Genomic DNA, 21,053 nt, shown 5'->3' on the forward strand with positions numbered 1-21,053 from the left:
ATAGGAGTCAGGGAGGCAGTATAGGCCCTGGTAATGAAATAAATCCATTGGAGTCTGCTTAAGGAGTATTGGTGAAATTTATTAGCGTAAATTGAGGAAATACACTCATGAATACAGAACAGAGTAGACAGCTGAAGTCTTCCTCTGATCTGACCAGGGCAAATCCATCTGGCAGTTCAATCACACTAGGAACCAGCCAGCAGGGAGCAAGGGCTCATCACACTTCCCCTTTTCCTTTTAAGAGGTCACATACAATGGCAAGAAGCACCACCTCCTACTGTTCCTATAGCCCAAGGTCATGGGCAGAGCAAATACCACTGCATTCCCATGAAAGAGGATCTTATTTCTTTTTGCTCTTCTTCTTGGTTTTTAAAGGTTTATCTATTAATTTAAAATTGTTGTTTTCTTTATAAGTCCACTTTTCCCTCTCCCTCCCCTTCTCCCGCTTCCCCCCACCTCTCCCCATCCCACTCCCATCCACTACTCATAGTGGGTAAGACCTCCCTTGAGTATTCAACACAAGCTGTCTCATCAAGTTGGGGCAGACTCAACTCCCTGCCCCTGCATCAAGGCTGAGTAAGGCATGGCACCATAGTGAACAGACTTTAAAAAAGTCAGTTCATGCCCTCAGGATGAGTCCTGGTCCCATTGCCAGGGAACCCACAAACACATCAAATGCACAACTTTCACCCTCATTCAGAGGGCCTAGTGTGGTCCCATGCAAATTCCCCAGCTGTCAGTTCAGTATCCATGGATTCCACTGTCTCTGTGGTCTTTCCCATCATAATCTTGACTCACCTTGCTCCTATAATTTCTCCTCCCTCTCATCAGCTGAACTCTAGGAGCTTGGCCAAGTGCTTGGCTATGGGTCTCTGCATCTGCTTCGATCTGTCACTGGATATAGGTTCCATGATGAAAATTAGGGTTGTCACTGATCTGAGTACAGAGGAAAGCTATTTCAAGCACCCTCTCCACCATTGCTATGAGTCTTAGCTGGGAACATCATTGTGGATGTGTGAAAGACACATTTCTAAAGCATACATCACATTTCTCCCTAACCCCATAATGGCTCACTTTGTCAAGATATCTCTGTCATTACCCTCCCTCACTGTCCTTCCCCGAAGTTGGCCATCTCGAACCCTCATGTTCCTCTCATCTCCTCCCTTCTACTCCCTAGCTCCTAGTTTACCCAAGACATCTTAATCCATTCCCCTTCCTGGGGTGATCCATGTGTGTTACTTTTAGGGTCCTCATCTTTACCGGCTTCTCTGGAGCTGTGGTTTATAACCTGTTTATCCTTTGCTTTGCCGCTAATATTCACTTATGAGTGAGAACATACCATGTTTGTCTCTGGGTCTGGGTCATGTGATTCAAGATATTTTTTTTTTCTAGTTCCATCAACTGGCTGCAAATTTCAGGATGGCATTGTTTTTTTTGTTTGTTTTTTTGTTTGTTTGTTTTCTTATGACTACGTAATACTCCATTGTGTAAATGTGCCAAAATTTCTCTATCCATTCTTCAGTTGAAGGGCAACTAGGATGTTTTCAAGTTCTGGCTATTATGAATAGTGCTGCCATGAACATAGTTGAGCAAATATCCTTGTGGTATGGGTGAACATCTTTTGAGTATATGTCCAAGAGTGGTATTGCTGGGTCTTGAGGTAGGTCGAATCCCAGTTTTCTGAAATACTGCCATACTGATTTCCAAAATGACTGTACAATATTGCACTCCCACCAGCAGTGGAGAAGTGTTCCCCTTGCTCTATATCCTCTCCAGCATAAGGGGTCATCATCAGTGTTTTTGATCTTAGTCATACTGAGAGGCATAAGATGATATCTCAGAGTCCTTTTGATTGGCATTTCCCTGATGGCTAAGGATGTTGAACACTTGTCTTTGGGCCATTTGAGATTTTTCTGTTGAGAATTCTCTGATTAGATCTGTGCCCCATATTTAATTGGATTATTTGTTATTTTGATGTCTAGTTTCTTGAGTTCTTTATATATTTTGGAGATCAGCCCTCTATCAGATGTGGGGTTGGTAAAAATCTTTTCCAATTATGTAGGCTATTGTTTTGTCTTATTTACTGTGTCCTTTGTCTTACAGAAGCTTCTCAGTTTCAGGAGGTCCCATTTATTAATTATTTCTCTCAGTGTCTGTGCTATGGGTGTTATATTTAGGAAGTGGTCTTCCATGTTAATGCATTCAAGACTACTTCCTACTTTCTCTTCTATCAGGTTCAGTGTAGCTGGATTTATGTTGAAGTCTTTCATCCATATGAACTTGAGTTTTGTGCATGGTGATAGATATGGATCTATTTGAATTTTTCTACACATGTTGACAGCCAGTTATGCCAGCACCATTTGTTGAAGAAACTTTCTTTTTTCCATTGTATAGTTTTGGATTCTTTGTCAAAAATCAGGCATTCATAATCGTGTGGATTAATGTAAGGATCTTCAACTTGATTCCACTGGTCCACATGTCAGTTTTTATGTCAATAACAAGCTGTTTTGTTACTATAGCTCCATAGTAGAGCTTGAAGTCAGGGAGTCTGATGTCTCCAGAAGTTCCTTTATTATACAGGATTGGTTTGACTATACTGTATTTTTTTAATATGAATTTGGGTATTGTTCTTTTGAAGTCTGTGAAGAATTGCTTTGGAATTTTGATGGGGATTGCATTGAACCTTTAGCTTGCTTTTGATAAGATTGCCATGTTTACTATGTTGATCCTACCTATTCAAGAGCATAGGAGATCTTTCCATTTTCTGATATATTCTTCAATTCCTTTCTTCAAAAACTTAAAGTCTTGTCATACAGATCTTTCACTTATTAGGTTAGAGTTACCCCAAGATATTTTATGTTATTTTTGGCTATTGTAAAGGGTGATGTTTCTCTAATTCCTTCTCAGCCTGCTTATCATTTGTGTATATGAGGGATACTGTTTCGAGTTAATCTTGTATCCTGCCACATTATTAAAGGTGTTCATCAGTGGCAGGAATTCCCTGGAAGAGTTTTGGGGGTCATTTATATATACTATCATATCATCTGGAAATAACGAAAGTTTGACTTCTTCCTTTCCAATTTTTATCCCCTTGATCTTCTTTTATTGTCTTATTGCTCTAGCTAGAACTTTGCGTACTAGATTGACTAGACCTGGAGAGAGTGGACAACCTTGTCTTTTTTCTGATTTTAATGAAATTGCTTTGAGTTTATGTCCATTTAGTTTGATGTTGGCTTGCTGTGTGTTGTTTTATTATTTTTAACTATGTTCTTTTTATACCTGATCTCTCCAAGACCTTTATATGAAGGGCTGTTGGATTTTGTTGAGGCTATTTCAACATCTAATGAGATGATCATGGTTTTTTTCTTTCCATTTGTTTATGTGGTAGATTACATTGACAGATTTTTGTATGTTGAACCATCTCTGCATCTCTGGGATGAAGCCTACTTGATCATAGTGGATGATTTTTTTGATGTGTTTTTGGATTCAATATGCCAGTATTTTATTGAGTATTTTCACATAAATGTTCATGAGTGAATTTGGCCTATAATTCTCTTTCATCATTGTGTCTTTGAGTGGTTTGTATATTAGGGTAACTGTCTTGCCAAGGAAGAAATAAAGAAAGAAATTAAGATTTCCCAGAATTCAATGAAAATGAAAGTACTTCATACCCAAACTTATGGAACACTAAGCAGGGCTAAGAGGAAAATTCATAACACTAAATGCCCACATAAAGAAGATGGAGAAATCTAACACTCATGACTTAACAGCTCACCTGAAAGCTCTAAAACAAAAAGAAGCAAAACTCTTCCGGAAGGCATAGATACTAGGAAATGATCAAATTGAGGGCTAAAATCAATGAAATAGAAACAGAGAAAAATAAAACAATAAATAAAACAAAGGGTTGGTTCTTTGAAAAAAATCAACAAGATAGATAAACCCTTATCCAAATTAACCAAAGGCACTCCTCTCTTCATCCTTGTTCCTTCCTCTCCTCTCCCTGTGACCCGTCCAAGCTATGGGGCATATTTCCTAGCTCTGAGCAGACTTACCCCACCTGACCAGAAAGAAGGAGGGCCAGAATATTGGTGATGGTAGGTATATGGACGGGACACAGGGAGAGGAGAGGAAGGAACAAGGATGAAGAGAGGAGTGAAGAGAATGCGGAGAATTGAATACAAAGAACTTAGAACTATGAGAGGACAGGAGGAGTAGGGACAGAGAGGAGCTAAGGATGAGAACAGAATTGAAGCTGTGTAGATAGAATTTTGTCTCAGAAGAATAAAGTGAATGAACCTAACAGTTTCATGTAAGTAGTTTCATTTGATATCCTTGAGATTGGTAACCCCTGCCCGCATAGCGTCTTCCTCAGGACTCTGGAAGAAATCTCAGGCCAGGCAACTGAGGGGAATTTAATATTAACAACTGCTTCTATTTACTTAGGAGTTATAGGTATTTAAATTGTTTATCTGGTGTTGATTTAATTTTGGTATGTGGTACCTATCCAGAAAACTGTCCAATTTTTTTAATTTCCCAATTTTATGGAATACAGGTTTTTGAAGTATGACTTGATGATTATCTGGATTTCCTCATTGTCTGTTGTTATGTCTCCCTTTTCATTTCTGATTTTGTTAATTTGTATTCTCTCTCTCTCTCATTGCCTTTTGGTTAATTTGGATAAGGGTTTATCTATATTGTTGATTTTTTTTCAAAGAACCAACTCCTTGTTTTATTTATTGTTTTATTATTCTCTGTTTCTATTTCATTGATTTTAGCCCTCAATTTGATCATTTCCTAGTATCTATGCCTTCCAGAAGAGTTTTGCTTCTTTTTGTTTTAGAGCTTTCAGGTGAGCTGTTAAGTCATGAGTGTTAGATTTCTCCATCTTCTTTATGTGAGCATTTAGTGCTATGAATTTTCCTCTTAGCCCTGCTTTCATACTGTTCCATAAGTTTGGGTATGAAGTACTTTCATTTTCATTGAATTCTAGGAAATCTTAATTTCTTTCTTTATTTCTTCCTTGACTCATTGGTGATTCATTTGTGCACTGTCCAGTTTCCATGAGACTTTCTGTAAATTTTGTTGTTGTTGAAATCAAACTTTAAGCCATGGTGGTCCAAAAGGATACAGGAGGCTATTTCAATTTTTTTTTATCCATTGAGATTTCCTTTGTGATAGAGCATGTGGTCGATTTTAGAGAAGGTTCCATGGGGTGCTGAGAAGTTATATTCTTTTATGCTTCAGTGAAATGTTCTGTATATATCTATTAAGTCCATTTGAGTTATAACTTCTATTAGGTCCCTTATTTCTCTGTTAAGTTTCAACCTGGCAGATTCACCCAGTGGTAAGTTGGGATGTTGAAATCTCCCACTATTAATATGTGGGGCTTGGTGTACGATTTAACCTTTAGTAATGTTTCTTTTGCATATGTGGGTGCTCTTGTGTTTGGGGCATAAATATTCAGAATTAAGACTTTATCTTGGTGGATTTTCCCTGTGATAAGTATGAAATGTCCTTGCTGATCTCTTTCAATTGATTTTAGTTTGATGTCTATTTTATTAAATATTAGGTTAGCTACACCAGCTTGCTTCTTATGTCCATTTGATTGGAAAGTCTTTTTCCAGCCTTTTATTCTGAGCTAGTGTCTGTCTTTAAAGTTGAGGTATGTTTCTTGTATGCTACAGTATGGTGATATTTTATTTGTACTGAAATATGATTTTAATTGTATGTTAATAAATAAAGTTGCCCTGGGGTCAGAGCTATTAGAGCCATAGCAAGAGTGTGGTGGTTAGAAGAGCTAGGTAGATTTCTGTGTGTTCAGGGATACAGCCAGTATTGGAGACATACGCCTTTAAGACCTGGAGGGCAGTACTTACAGGCAGTGACGAGGCAGTCATGTGGTTGGGCTTACAACCAATGAGAAGGCAGAACAGAAAGACTATTTAAAGACAGACACACAGGAGGAAGCTCTCTCTTGGGGAAGCTAGGAGCACTTCAGGAGGTAAGATTTTATCTCTGAGCTCTGACCTCTCGGCTTTCTCTTTTACATTGGCTCTGTGTTTCTTATTTTAATAAGACAATTGGTTACATCTACACAACAGAAGGATTGATCCTGTTTTTGTATCCATTTTCTCAGCCTATGTCTTTTTATAGGTGAATTGAGACCATTGATATTAATGAATATTAATAACAGTGATTGTTAATTCCTGTTATTTTTGTTGGTAATTGTTGTTTCTCTTCTTTGGTGTTTGTTGGTGTGGAATTATCTATTGCCTGTGTTTTCATGGTTGTATCTAACTTCTTTAGGTTGGATTTTTCCTTCTAGTGCTTTCTGTAGGGTTGGATATGTGGATAGGTATTGTTTAAATCTGTTTTTATCATGGAATATTTTGTTTGCTCCATTTATAGTGATGGAGAGTTTTGCTGGATATAATAGTTTGGATTAGCATCTATGGTCTTTTAGTTTCTGTATTAGTTCTGTCCAGGAAATTCTGGCTTTCAGAGTCTCCATTGAGAAGTCAGGTGTTTTTCTGATGGGTCTGCCTTTATATGTTATTTGGCCTTTTTCCTTTGCAGCTCTTAATATTATATCTTTATTCTATATGTTTAGTGGTTTGATTATTATGTGGCAAAGGATCTTTTTTTTTAGATCCAGTCTATTTGGTGTTCTATTAGCTTCTTGTACCTTCATAGGCATTTCCTTCTTTAAGTTGGGAAAGCTTTCTTCTATGATGTTTTTGAATATATTTTCTATGCCTTTGAGTTGGTATTCTTTTCCTGCTTCTATCCCTATTATTCTTAGGTCTGGTCTTTTCATGGTGTCAAAGATTTCCTGGATGTTTTATGTTAAGACACTTTTGACTTTAGTGTTTTCTTTGACTGATGAATCTGTTTCCTCTATTGTATCTCCAATGCCAGAGATTCTCTCTTCCATCTCTTGCATCTGTTAGTTATGCTTGCATCTGTAGTTCCTGTTTGTTTACTCAGATATTCCATTTCCAGTCTTCCCTCACTTTGCATCTTCTTTATTGTTGCCTCTATTTCAGTTTCCAAATCTTGGACTTTTTCATTCACCTATTTAATTGCTTTTTCTTGGCTTTCTTTAAGGGATTTACTGATTTCTCCCAATTATTTGTTTGTCTTTTCTTTGAGTTCTTTAAGGGCAGTCTTCATTTCCTCTTTAAAGGCTTCTATCATCTTCTTACAGTCATTTTAAAGGTCTATTCCTTCTGTTTCTTCTGCTTTGGGATGTTCATGTCTTACTGATGTAGCACCACTAGGTTCTGATGGTGCCATATTAGTCTGTATGTTGTTGACTGTATTTTTGTACTGGTGTCTACCCATCTTTTCCTCCATTCCATGAAACTGCTGTCTGGTTTTAATGGAGACTCTATGGGTTCGATTGACACTTTTGGTCTGATGGGCGCTCTTGGTCTAATCCAGGCTCTTGGTCAAATCTGTGCTGATGGATTTTGTGTCTCAGGGAGCAGAACTTAGTCTGCTAAGAGCAGAGTGGGCTCTGTCTCAGGGAGGAGCTACTCCCAATGGGTGCAGAGTGGGACCTGTTTTCAATTCCCAATTGGTGCAGGGTGGGCGTATGTTTCTGGTTTTCACTGGTGTCACACTGGGCTGTTTTCTAGGGAAGGAGGCGGGGGAAGGGGCAGCTGGCTAGTCCCTGGGGCTCCAATGGCTTAGAGAAGAGGCACAGGGTGTTCCCTCCAGGGCCTAGGAACTAGGGACCTGGTCTGCCCAGTCCAGAGATGGGGCCTTAAATGTTCCCAACTGGTTCAAGGTGGACTTGTGGCTCTGGGTTTCACTGGTGTTGCAGGGGGCTGTTCTCTTGGCTGTAATTGAATTTTGAATATGTCTGTTACCCATTAATTTATAGATAACAAGAATAGCTAAATAAAGTAAATTTTCAGCAGTAGCTTCTATTTGGAAATAGATTGTCTGTATGTGAGACACACTGAGGGGCTCTTCTACTTTATTTAAATATATATTTCAGAAAATCTTACTGAAAAGTTAAGTAAGTTCAATTTTTACTATACTAAAGGATTTTATGAAAAAGACTCAATTCATTAACCAGTCAATGTTTTCTAGATTGTGTTTTGTTCTTAAAATATTTCAAAGAGTTTTCATCAGGTTTAACAAGAATAATGTAGCACTTTGGGAAAAAGATGCATCCTAACAGTCCTGCACTTGAAGTCAAGATGGAGAAGACCTCCACAGCCACCATGGCCTTGTCCTTGGTGCTGTGGTAGACAAGGAGGAAGGTGACCCAGACACTGCAGAACACCAGCATGCTGAATGTCAGGAACTTGGCTTCATTGAATGTGTCAGGCAGGTTCCTGGCCAGGAAAGCCAGAGTGAAGCTCCCTAGGGCCAGGATCCCCAAGTATCCCAGCACACAGTAGAAAGCAGTAAGTGAGCCCTTGTTGCACAAAATGATGATGTGACTCTGTTCAGAGTATGCATCTGCCTCAATATAGGGAGGTGAGGTTCCCAGCCAGACTCCAAGAAGAATAAGCTGGATCAGGACACAGATGGGGATGACAGAGTTATGGATGCCTGAGACAAGCAGCCTTCTCATTGTCCTTCCTGGCTTCAGGGCTCTAAAGGCCAGAATTACAGTTATAGTTTTGGTCAAAACAGTAGAAAGAGCCAGAGTGAACACAAGTGCAAATGCAATTTGCTGCAATATGCAGGAGGCTGTGCTTGGGTGGCCAATGAAGAGAAAGGAACATAGAAAACAGAGGAGGAGGGAGATGAGCAGGATGAAGCTGAGCGTCCGGTTATTGGCCTTAACAATGGGTGAGTCTTGGTGTTTGAGAAAGATCCCCAAAACTACAGCTGTGCTGACAGAGAAGCACAGAGCTGTGCAGGCCAGAGCCTTTCCCAGAGAATCCTCAAAGGACAGGAATGTCACTGACTTGGGAAGGCAGTTGTTTCTTTCAGGGTTTGGATACTCTTGAAGTGGGCAAGGGATACACTCCTGCTGATCTACGGGAGGAAATGAATCAACATTTAAGCTTCTATAATTATTTACATTTTGTACTTCAGCCATGAAGAACACTGAGGTTGTGTGTAGCCTTGTTCATTCTGCCTTACTATCATGTCAAGAAGGACACTAACTCTTTAGACATCCCCTTCCTAATTCTGCCATGAATACCTCATGGTACACCATGTGTTGACAAGTTTATTCTTGTTTTTCTAGGGTAATGAAAATAAAATTGTAATCTACTTGTTCAATTGAAATAAAACTCTCAAGTAATCCTTTAAAGAATTCTAAACTTAACTCACACCAGCTTGATCAGTCTTCAGGTGCTCATGTGTGTAGTCAGAAAGATTTTTTGTGTCCCCACCTGCTGGCAGTAGGGACATATCTCTCTCAATCACATCCCTCAAGTAAACACACAGAGGCTTATTTTTATTGTAACTATATGGCCATTAACTCAGGCCTACCACTGACTATCTCTTACACTTAAACTCAGCCCATTTTTGTTAATCGATATGTTGCCATATGTTCTGTGGCTTCACCTGTGTGCTGTTACATGCTGCTCTCTGGACTGCAGGCTGGCCTCTGCTGACTTAGCCTTCCTCTTCCCAGAATTCTTCTTGTCAATTTATCCTGCCTATACATCCTGCCTGGCTACTGGCCAATCAGAATTTTATTTATCAACCAATCAGAGCAACACATTCACAGCATACAGAAAGAGATTCCCCATCACAGATGCATGCCAAACCAGTCAGAAAACAGTGAACCCCTGCTACACCAAAGGCCAAGCTAACAGCCAGAAGGACAATTTCCAACTTGAACAAGGATTCCCAACTAGGCTAGAAAACTAAAGATTAAACAGAAACCAAGAAAGAAAATACCAAACCAATGAAGAGTAACTCAGAATTCAGGGAACAGAACTAATCATTCCAAACCTAGATGCATAAATGCCAGTATACAAATACAATAAACAACAGCTAGAGCAATATGACCCCACAAGAGCCCACCCATCCTTTGACATCAAGACCTTAGTATTACAACATTGCCAAAGCAAAAGAAAATGACATTGAAACAACTTTATTGAATATGATAGAACTCCTTAAGGAGAAATGAAATACTCCATTAAATAAATTGATGCAAAGCTAATCAAAGAATAAGATGAAATGAACAAATCTCTTAAATAACGTCAGGATAGCCAAGAATAGTGCAAGCAGGTAGAGAAAAGTATTTATGGTATGAAAATTGAAATAGAAGCAATAACAAAAACACAAACTGATGGATTTCAAGAAAAGGACAATCTGGGTGAGCAAACATGAACTACAGATACAAGCAGCACCAACATAATAAAAGAGATGCAAGGTGTTGAATGCAATAGAAATAGTTTCATTGGGCAAATAAAATACTCAATCTAAAAAACTCCTAACACAAAACATCAAGGAAATCTGGGACACCATGAAATGACCAAATTTAGCAATAACCATAAAGAAAAAGGAGAAGAATCTCAGCATAAAAACCTAGAAAATACATTTAACAAAGTCATAGATGAAATTTTCCATTACTTAAAGAAGGACATGCGTACAAAAGAACAAGAAGTTTACCAAAACAACAACAACAAATAGATTAGATCAGAAAAGAAAGTTCCCATGTCACATAATACTCAAAAAGCTACATGTACAGAACAAAGAAAGACTACTAAAAGGTGAAAGGGAAAAAAGGCTAAGTAAAATATAAAGACTGGCCTATAACAACCACACGACTTCTCAACAGAGATTCCAAACCACAGCCTTTAAAAGACAACAGATGACAGCCCAGACTAATACACCCAGTGAAACTTTCAATCACCACAGATAGAAAAAAAAGTCAAATTTAAACAATACCTACCCACAAATCCAGTCCTATAGAAGGTACTCAAAGGAAAACTCTAACCTAAGTTAAATAACACCACACATACACTAGCAATAGATAATCTTTCACCAGCAAAATCTAAAGAAGGAAACACACACACACACACACACACACACACACACACACACACACACACACACAAAATTATCACCAGCACCAGAAACATAATAACAACAATTACAATCACTGGTCATTAATATCTCTCAACATCAAGGGACTACATTCCACCAATAAAAACACACTGGCTATGTTTTGTATCCATCCACCAGAATGGATACAAAATAGGATTCACCCTTATGTTGTATACAAGAAACATACCTCAACATTAAAGTTAGATATTACCTCAGAGTAAATGACTGAATAAAGATTTTCCAATCAAATGGACCTAAGAAGCAAGCTGATGTAACTCTCTTAATATGTAACAGCATAGGCTCAAACCAAAGTTAATCAAAAGAGATGAAGAAGGAAGTTCATAATTGGAAAAATCCACCAGGATGACATCTCGATTTTGAACATCTATACCTCAAATGCACATTTGTGGCATTTGTGAAAGACACATTTCTAAAGCGTACATCACACATCGAGCCCCCACATTAATAGTGGGAAACTTCAACACCACACTCTTGCCATTGGACAGGCCATCCGGATAGAAACTAAACAAAGAAATAATGGAATTAACAAACATTATGACTCAAATGGACCTATCAGGTAACTACAAAACATTTCACCCAAACACAAAAGAATATGTCTTTTTCTCAGCACATCATAGAACCTTCTCCAAAATTGACCATATACTTAGTCATAAAGCAAATCTCTGTAGCTATAAAAAATATTGAAATAGCTCTCTGTATCCTATCAGACCACCATGGGTTAAATGAGATAAAGCCTACAAACTTAGGAAAACTTAACAATTCTCTAAAGAATGACCACTGGGTCAAGGAAGAAATAAAGAAAGGAATTAAAGCCTTCCTAGAATTCAATGAAAATGAACACACAACATAGGCAAACTGATGGTACACAAGGAAAGTGGTGCTAAGAGAAAAATTCATAGCACCAAGTGCCTTTATAAAGAAATTAGAGAATTTTCATACCAGAAACTTAACAACACACTTGAAAGGTGTAGAACAAAGAGAAGAAGGCCTACCCAAGAGGAGTAGGTGGCAAGAAATAAAAGTGAATGCTGAAGTCAATAAATAGAAACAAAGAGAATACAGAGAAATCAATGAAACAAAGAGCTGGTTCTTTGAGAAAATCAGCATGATAGTCAAACCAAAACTAACTAGAAAGCAATGAGAAAATATTGAAATTTACAAAATCAGAAACCAAAAGCAGGACATAACACACACTGAGGAAATCCAAAGAATCATTAGGTCATAAATCAGTACTTCACAAATCAGTACTCCACTAATTTGAAAAATCTATAGGAAATGGATAGTTTTCTAGATAGGTACCACATACCAAATTTATATCAAAACAGATAAGCCATATAAATATACCTATAACTCCCAGGGAAATAGAAATCATCATTAAAAGTATCCCAATAAACAAAAGCCCAGGGCCAGACAGTTTTAGTGCCAAATTCTATCAGACCTTCAAAGAATAGCTTATACCAATACTCCTCAAATTATTCTACAAAATAGAAACAGAAGGGACATTGTCAATTCATTTGATGAGGGCACAGTCACCCTGATACCTGCAACACACCAAGACTCAAAAAGAAAGAGATTTACAGACCAACTTCTCTCTTTAACTTTGATGCAAAAATACCCAATAAATTACTTGCAAACCAAATCCAAGAATGTATCACAAAGATCATCCATCAGGATCAAGTAGGCTTCTTCTCAGAGATGCAGGGCTGATTCAACATACACAAATCTGTCAATTCATTCACCACATAAACAAACTGAAAAAAAAAAACACATGGTCATCTGAATAGATGCTGAAAAAGCCTTTCACAAAATCCAACACGCCTTTCTGATAAAAGTCTTTATGAGATCAGGAAACCAAGGAACACACTTAAAGATAATCAAGGCAACATATAGGAAGCTGATAGCCAACATCAAATTAAACTGAAATTCAAAAGATTCCACAAAAATCAGGGACAAGACAATGTTGTCCACTCTCCCCATATTTACTCAACATAGTACTTGAAGTTCTAACTAGAGCACTAAGACAAATAAAGGAGACCAAGAGGACACAAATTGGAAAAGAATAAGTCAAACTTTCACTATTTGCTGATGATATGATAGTATATATAAGCGACCCAAAAAATTGTACCATGGAACTCCTACACCTGATAAACACATTCAGCAGAGTGGCTGGATACAAAATTAACTAAAAAACCAGTACCCCTTCTTCATACAAAATGATAAAGGGGCTGAGGAAGAAATAAAGGAAAGAATCCCCTTTACCATAGTGTGATGATAATGGAGTAACCTCTGAGAGTATAAAGTAAATTAAATGTTTCTAATTATTAAACTTGGTTTGGTCAAGGTGTCTCTTCATAGTAATTGAAACTCTAAATAAGACACCACAAATTTTATATTCCCTCCCTCTTTTTCTTATTTTCTCCCTCTGTCTTTAGGATAGAAAATATCCTAAACACACACACACACACACACACACACACACACACACACACACACACACTCCATAAAAGCAGAAATGAAATTAAACAAGCAAAGAAAAAAAAAGGAAAAAATTCCCACTAAAGCAAAATGAGAAGAAAAAAGTGTACAAACATACAATTGAGTTCATTTTTTATTGGCTTTCTAATGATTTGAATGGGGCCTGCCCTCAAATGTGTTTAATACATCCAATAGGACCCCTTTGTGGGAAATTGATTTTATTCTTTAACAACTGAATTATATCCCAATGTCTAAATGTACCAAATGTGCATTATCTATTATCCATTGCTTGATATTTAAGCTCTTTCCAGGCTCTGACTATTGAAAGTAGAGCAGCAATGAACATGGTTGAGTAAGGGTCTCTGTAGTAGGGTGCAGGTCCTTTTGATAGAACCAAAGTGTGGTTTATCTGGATCTAGAGGGAGAATTATTCCCAGCTTCCTGAGGAACCGTCACTGCTTTCATAGGGTCTGTACAAGTCTGCACAACCACTAGTGATGGATAAGTAAACATTCTCCCTTCCTCAGACCTTTGCCAGGGAATACTGTCATTTGTTTCATAGACTTTGCAATCCTGTAGTTTTGATCTGTATTTCCTAGTGACTAGAGATGTTGAACATTTTTTAGTGTTTCCCAGCCAATTCAGTTTTATCTTTTAAGAAAACTCTGCTTCCTTCTGTACTCCATTTTAACTGTCTTGTATTTTGATGTTCAGTTCTCTTTTGAGTTCTTTACACATTTTATATATTAACCATCTCTCAGAAATATAATTGGTAGAAATATTTTCCAACTTAGTAGAATGTAACTTTGCTCAATTCTGGTGTCCTTGTTATACAGAACCATTTCCACACCATGAAGTCCTACATATTAATTGATGTTCTTAGTGATTGTGCTAATGATATTCTCTCCAGAAGGTCATTCCTGTGAAAATTGGTTTAAGGGCACTCCCCACTTTCTCCTCTATGAGGTTCAATATATCTGGCCTTATGGTGAAGTTATTGATCCATCTGCAGTTTAGTTTTGTGCAGAATAATTAGTATGTGTCTATTTGCATTCTTCTACATGCAGTCATGCAGTTAGATGAGCATCATTTTTTGAAGATGCTATCCTTTTTTCAGTGTGTATTTTCAGGTTCTTCATAAAATATCAGGTGTCCATATGTGTGTGGATTTATGTCTGGGTCTTCAATTCAATTCCCTTGGCTTATGTGTTTGCTTTTATGCCAATACCATCCTTTTTTTATTACTTTAACCCTATAGTAAAACTTAGAACTGGGATAATAATACCTCCATCACATTTTAATTATTCATGAATGTTTCAGCAACATCCAAATTCTTCATCCAAACTCTGCATCCAGCCGGATGTACCCCCACACTTCAGGCATCAGTCAGGACCCACATGCTGTACAAAAGCCCAGGCCATTCGTTGTAATTTATTTCATTACATATAAGCCATTTTCAACCTCTAGACATATCAAACTTATATATAATCTCTTTTGCCACAATTTGCATTGTGTATATGAATATTAGGAGAAATAAAACATCCACATGCCCAAATATTATCAAAAAATACCAATAATATCACAGATACAGACAGTATATTCTCTCCAAATATAACAGTCTGGTAGAAATGTTTGCCAATGAGTATTACCTAATAAAATTCAGGACACCGACTGTAAAAGAACACTCCTTATAATCATAGAGTAATTTAAGCAGTTGAAAGAAGACACAAACAGTTTAATAAAACTAAAGAGAAATAAGTCAAGGAGAATCAATGCCATAATGATGCCCGAGAAAACACAAACATAAACCTGAAGTAAATGATGAAGACAATGCAAGACTTGTACATGGAATTCAACAAAGAAATAGAAAGTGTGATGAAGACTGAAGCTGAAATGAGGACAGGACTGAAAAAACACATCGGCCAGCCAGAAACTCCAGGACAGCCTTCCATGTCAGAGGAAACAAGCAGAAAGGAGAAGTTAGGATCCAAGATAGAATAGAGGATAAAAAATAATCAAGAAATATGAAAAATTGAAACTTAAAAGGAAGTGTGGGATGCTTTGAGAAAACTGAATCTTTACATTATTGGCATAGATGATGGAGAAGAATTTCAGGTCAATGACATAGACCAGTTTTTCAATAAGGTCAGTTTCATAGAAGAAGAGTTACTGAAACCATGGAAAGATATCTCCAAATATGTAGAGGAAGCACAGAGTACACCAATAGACAAGACCAGAAAAGAAAATCCCTATAGCATATTATTACTAAAACACTAACAAAGAAAAATATTTTAGAATAAATTTTAATTCTCACTTAAAAAATATAATAAGAAGGTGTGCTGAAAGCTGCAAGAGGAAAACAAAAGACAAGGCAAATATAAATGAAAATCTAAGAGAATAGAAACTAATTTCTAAATGGAATCCATGAGAGCCAGAAAAGCCTAGAGCAAAGCATGTCAAGTCCTGAAAGACTATATTGGCCAGCCTAGAGAAATGTACCCAGCAAAAATAACTGCCAAACTGAAGGAAAAATACAAACTTTCCAAGATATAAACGGCCTACAACATCATATCCACCAAACCAGAACTAAGGAAAATACACGAAGTTATATTTTAGACTGAAGAGAGCAATGAATACAGCAGAGATGTTGGGAAGAAATAAGAAGGCAAAATTATTACAACATGAAACACCGCTGCAACCACAGAAAACAACAAATTTCAACAGCAGAGTGACCGCAATAACATAAGTTTCTACAATATCTTAAATATCAATGGCCTCAATTCTTCATTTAAAAATGTGGACTAGCTGAATGGATCATAAAACAAAATCTGTCTGCCTCTTCCCTTCAAGAAACATATTTTGATTTTAAAGATAAATACCACCTTAAAATAAAACGACAGAGAAAATACTCCAGTTACAAACATTCAGGAAGCAAGCATGCATGCCACCATGACATCTGGCAAAGTAGATTTTAATTTAAAACTAATTAGAAAAAGTAAAACAGGAAACTACATTCTAATCAAGGGAAGAGCAATCAAAAAAGACATTACAACTCTACACGTGTATGCATCCAATTCCGGGGCAGCTAATTTTATGAAAATTGTACTGCTGTGATTAGTGACACATTAACAACAATCTACTAATAGAGTGTGAATTCAAAAGCCCACTTTCTCCAACAAACAGGGCATCTGGGAAAAATAAAGAGAAATATATCAAAATTAAGTCACATCTAAAATCTCCTGAACTCAACAGATATCTACATAGTATCCCCCACAAACTGCAAAGAAAATTTATTCTATTCTTTAACACATGGGAGCACTTCAAAAATAGACCAAATCATGGAACACAAAACAGGTATTTACAAATTCAAAAAGATTGAAATACCTGTCCTATCTTATCACAACACAACAAAACTTAAGCTTGACAGCAAATATATCTGTAGTAAATACACAGACTCCTTGGAGATGAAACAACTCAGTACTTACTGACGAATGAGTCAAAGAAGAAATCAAGACAGAAATAAAAAATTTCCTGGAACTAAATGAAAATGAAAACACAAACCAACAAAACCCCTGGGACACATTGAAAGGTGTTTTACAAGGGAAATTTACAGCTCTATGTGCCTACGTTAAAAGTATCAGATGGAACACAAGTAGATGGTTTAATGATGCAACTCAAAAATTGGAAAAACAAAAAATGCAAACACAAGCCAAAATAATAGCAAGAAATAATAAAATCTGTAGCATGAATATTAAAGAGTCTTATTAATAAAAACAAACCTGAGGCCAGTTATTGGGGTGAATGCTGGAAGATCAGAGAAGCAGAAAAAGCCACAGCTTCCTCACCTTGACAGTTCCTCAGCTGATCCTGTTTCCTCAGACAGGAAGCTTCTGTGTCCTTATCCCAATGGCTCTCAGCTGAACAGCTGCTAGAAGCCTAAAAGCTTAACCAGCCAAATGCTTCTAGTTTCTGGCCCTCATGCCTTATATACCTTTCTGCTTTCTACCATCACTCCCTGGGATTAAAGACTTGCTTTCTGGGATTAAAGGCGTGAGTCACCATGCTTGGCTGTATCCTTGAATACATGAATTTCTGCCTCTGGAAAGCTAGGATTAAAGGCATGTGCTACCACTGCCTATCCTCTATGTTTAATATTGTGGATAGTCTGTCTCTGACCCCAAATAAGTTTATTAAGGTGCACAATATTTCGGGGAACACAATACCACCACAAAAATCAGAGCAGAAGTAATTGAAAGAGAAACAAAGAAAACAATACAAAGAAGCAACCAACATAAGAACTGACTCTTTGAGGAGATAAATAAAGACAGACACTTGGTTCAAGTAGCCCAAAGAAAGAAATGGAGGAGTCAGATTAAGAAATCAGAAATAACCGAAAAGAAAGAAAGAAAGAAAGGAAGGAAGGAAGGAAGGAAGGAAGGAAGGAAGGAAGGAAGGAAGGAAGAAAGGAAGAAAGAAAAAGAAATCAGAAATGACAGGGAAATATTACAACAAACTCCAAGAAGCATAGACTATAGTAAAGGACTATTATAAAAAAAAAAAAAAAAGAAAATCTGTATTCCAGTATTCTTGAAAAACTATATGAAATGGATAAGTTTTTAGATACGGCCAAACCATTAAAAAATCAAAACACCAAGTCAACAAGCTAAACAAACACATAATACACAGCAGATTGAAACAACAATAAATTCCTTCCAGCTATAAAAATATCCAGGTCCAGATGAACTCACAGCAGAATTCCACCAGACATTCAAAGAAGATATACAGTCAGACCTTCTTAAAATATTTAAAAAATAGAAGAGAAGGATCATTTCCAAGCTCCCTTAGAAAGCCATTTTCATTCTAATACCAAAACTAGGGAATGTCCCAACAAAAACAAGAAAACCACATGCCATTATCCCTGAGAAACATAGACTCAATAAAATGGTTGCAAATAGAATACAGACTCACATCAAAACTATTGTATACCATGACTAAGATAGTCTTATCATTGAAATGTAGGAATAGTTCAACATATTTAACTCAATAAATGTAAAATTCACATAAATGGATTATAGACAGAAGTCACATGAACATCTCAATAGATGAAAAAAGGTGACAAAATTCAACTCCCTTTATCATAAATGTTCTAGACAACATACAGAAAGAGGGAACATACCTCAACACAATAAAATCAATATATAAGAAACCCATAGGCAATATCATTCTCAATGCAGAAAAACTTAAAACAATTCCACTGAAGTAAGAAATCAGACAACTAAGTCCACCACTCCCACTCCTTTTCAATATTTCAAAGTATTAGCTGGAGCAATAAGGCAACAAGTAAGTTAAAGGAATACAAATAGAGAAAGAAGTCAAAATATCCCTATTTGCAGATGATATGGTATTATACACTAGAGATCCCCCCAAATATACCAAAAAAATTCTTGAAATGATTAACAAATACAACTATGTGACAAGATGCAGAATCATCTTGCACAAATCAATGTCCTTTTTTATACACTAACAACAAACATAGGAAAGAGAGCATGGACAGACTCCCATTCACAATTCTCCTAAAGAATATGAATTACTTAGGAATAAATCTAAGCAAGGAAGCAAAGGACTTTGACAGGAGAATTTTAAACCCTTGGAAAAAAACAGGAAAGACAGTAGAAAATTAAAAGACATCCCATCCTGTGATCACTGATTGGTAGAATTAAGTTTATAAAACTGAACATTCTACTGAAAGCTATTTATAAATTCAATGCAAACCCAATCAAAATCGTGATCTCATTTGTTGCAGATAGAAAACAACTATAACAAAATTCAACACACCAAGGAGACCAAAATAATACTGAATAAGAAATAACTATGACAGAAGGATTACCATTCTGAATTTTATGATATATTACAGAGGCATAGATAAAAAAAAAAAATGCCAAAACTTGCCAGAAGCCATTCCCCGGTGGTGGATGGGTCCTGAGGAGGATGTAAGGAGTCCACAGGAGAATGAAGTGAGCCAGGCCATGGTGGTCAGGAGAATCTTGCAACCTGAATGACTAGCAGCCAGAGTGTTTATTTATTCAGAATTTAGTCAGCAGGGATACATTAACGATGTTCCAAAACATAGATCATATCATTTTTGTTTTTGACATATGTCTCACTCCCTTTTGCTCATCTTTTAGTCATCATTAATAAACTATGACAGAACAGAGTTATCATTTCCAGTCATTTCCCCTCAAGTTTTGACATCATTAATAGAGTTATCATTCTTACTCATAAACCCCATAACCCAATTTTTGAGAATCTAGAGGAATATGACAGCATGTGCTCAGGCTGGTTGTTTTGGTTGCTTCAAGGACATTAGACCAAAACAAAATCTTCAACCACCCTGGGCATTTTGCCATGTCCCAGGCAGTGTATTAATAACTCCTAGTGGTCAGAGTACCCAGGAAAAATCCTCAGGCTAAAGCTGCTGCAGTTATAATTCAAATTCTGGCATAATACAATCAATGTTCCCATTTATATCATTATAGAATTCGTCTATATGTCTAATCCTGGCATTCTGTTATTCCTTGGTCATATGACATTATAGCTCTACATGAGCTAACTTCTAAGAGAGGGAGGACCTAACACCTCATACTTTTATCATCTTTCCACTCCACACTTTGCTCATCAATATGTCTCTATGTAGGGCAGACTTGTGTGGTGGTATTGTGTTCTCCAAAATACTGTGTACCCTAATAAACTTATCTGGGGTCAGAGAACAGAAAAGCCACTAGGTACTTAGGATAGGCAGTGGTAGCACACACCTTTAATCCTAGCATTCCAGAGGCAGAAATCTATCTGTTTAAGGCCACATTGGAAACAGCCAGGCATGGTGACACATATCTTTAATCCCAAGAAGCTAGCCTTTAATCCCAGGGAGTGATGGCAAAAACAGAATGATATATAAGGCTTGAAGACCAGAAACTAGAAGCATTTGGCTGGTTAAGCTTTCAGGCTTCTAGCAGCAGTTCAGCAGAGCCCCCTTCTGGATGAGGACTGAGAAGCTTCCAGTCTGAGGAAACAGGATCAGCTGAGGAACTGTCAAGGTGAGGTAGCTGTGGCTTGTTCGGTTTCTCTGGTCTTCCAGTATTCACTCCAATAACTGGCCTCAGGTTTGATTTATTAATAAGAACTTTTAAGACTCCTGCTACAGAGTTGTATGCCACATAAATGTCTGAGTGTACAGTGGGAAGAGACTAATAATCTGAACTGTGGCCAACTCCTCTAGCCTACCAGATCTTGTTGACCTTTTTGAATTTACTTTGTCTTGAATATCTTGCTCCAGTGTAAGTACAGGGACAGATGTTTCAAGAATGTCACATAACCTCATGAAGAGACATCTGGCTTCTTCTTTATGTTACAATCTCCAAAGCATAAGGAAGACCTTCAAGTAGATAAGGATATCTCCCTCAAAGTCGAGGGAGGGGGAGGGGGGTAGTATGTTCAGGACTTTCCTGGGTAAGCTTAGAAGCAGCATT

At 37.2% G+C, this 21,053-nt stretch overlaps 1 protein-coding gene across 1 annotated transcript in view; it reads right to left on the minus strand.

The window, feature by feature from the left end:
- Window positions 1-7,725: 7,725 nt before the first annotated feature.
- LOC143270610 (vomeronasal type-2 receptor 116-like) overlaps window positions 7,726-21,053 on the minus strand; it is a 56,193-nt gene continuing 42,865 nt past the window's right edge. The window contains exon 8 of the mRNA XM_076561137.1: window positions 7,726-9,000. Coding sequence (XP_076417252.1) covers window positions 8,087-9,000 — 914 coding nt within the window. The 3' untranslated portion in view covers window positions 7,726-8,086. The remainder of the gene's footprint in view (window positions 9,001-21,053) is intronic.

This window comes from Peromyscus maniculatus, chromosome 23 (assembly GCF_049852395.1).
Source record: "Peromyscus maniculatus bairdii isolate BWxNUB_F1_BW_parent chromosome 23, HU_Pman_BW_mat_3.1, whole genome shotgun sequence".
Classification (NCBI taxonomy): domain Eukaryota; kingdom Metazoa; phylum Chordata; class Mammalia; order Rodentia; family Cricetidae; genus Peromyscus; species Peromyscus maniculatus.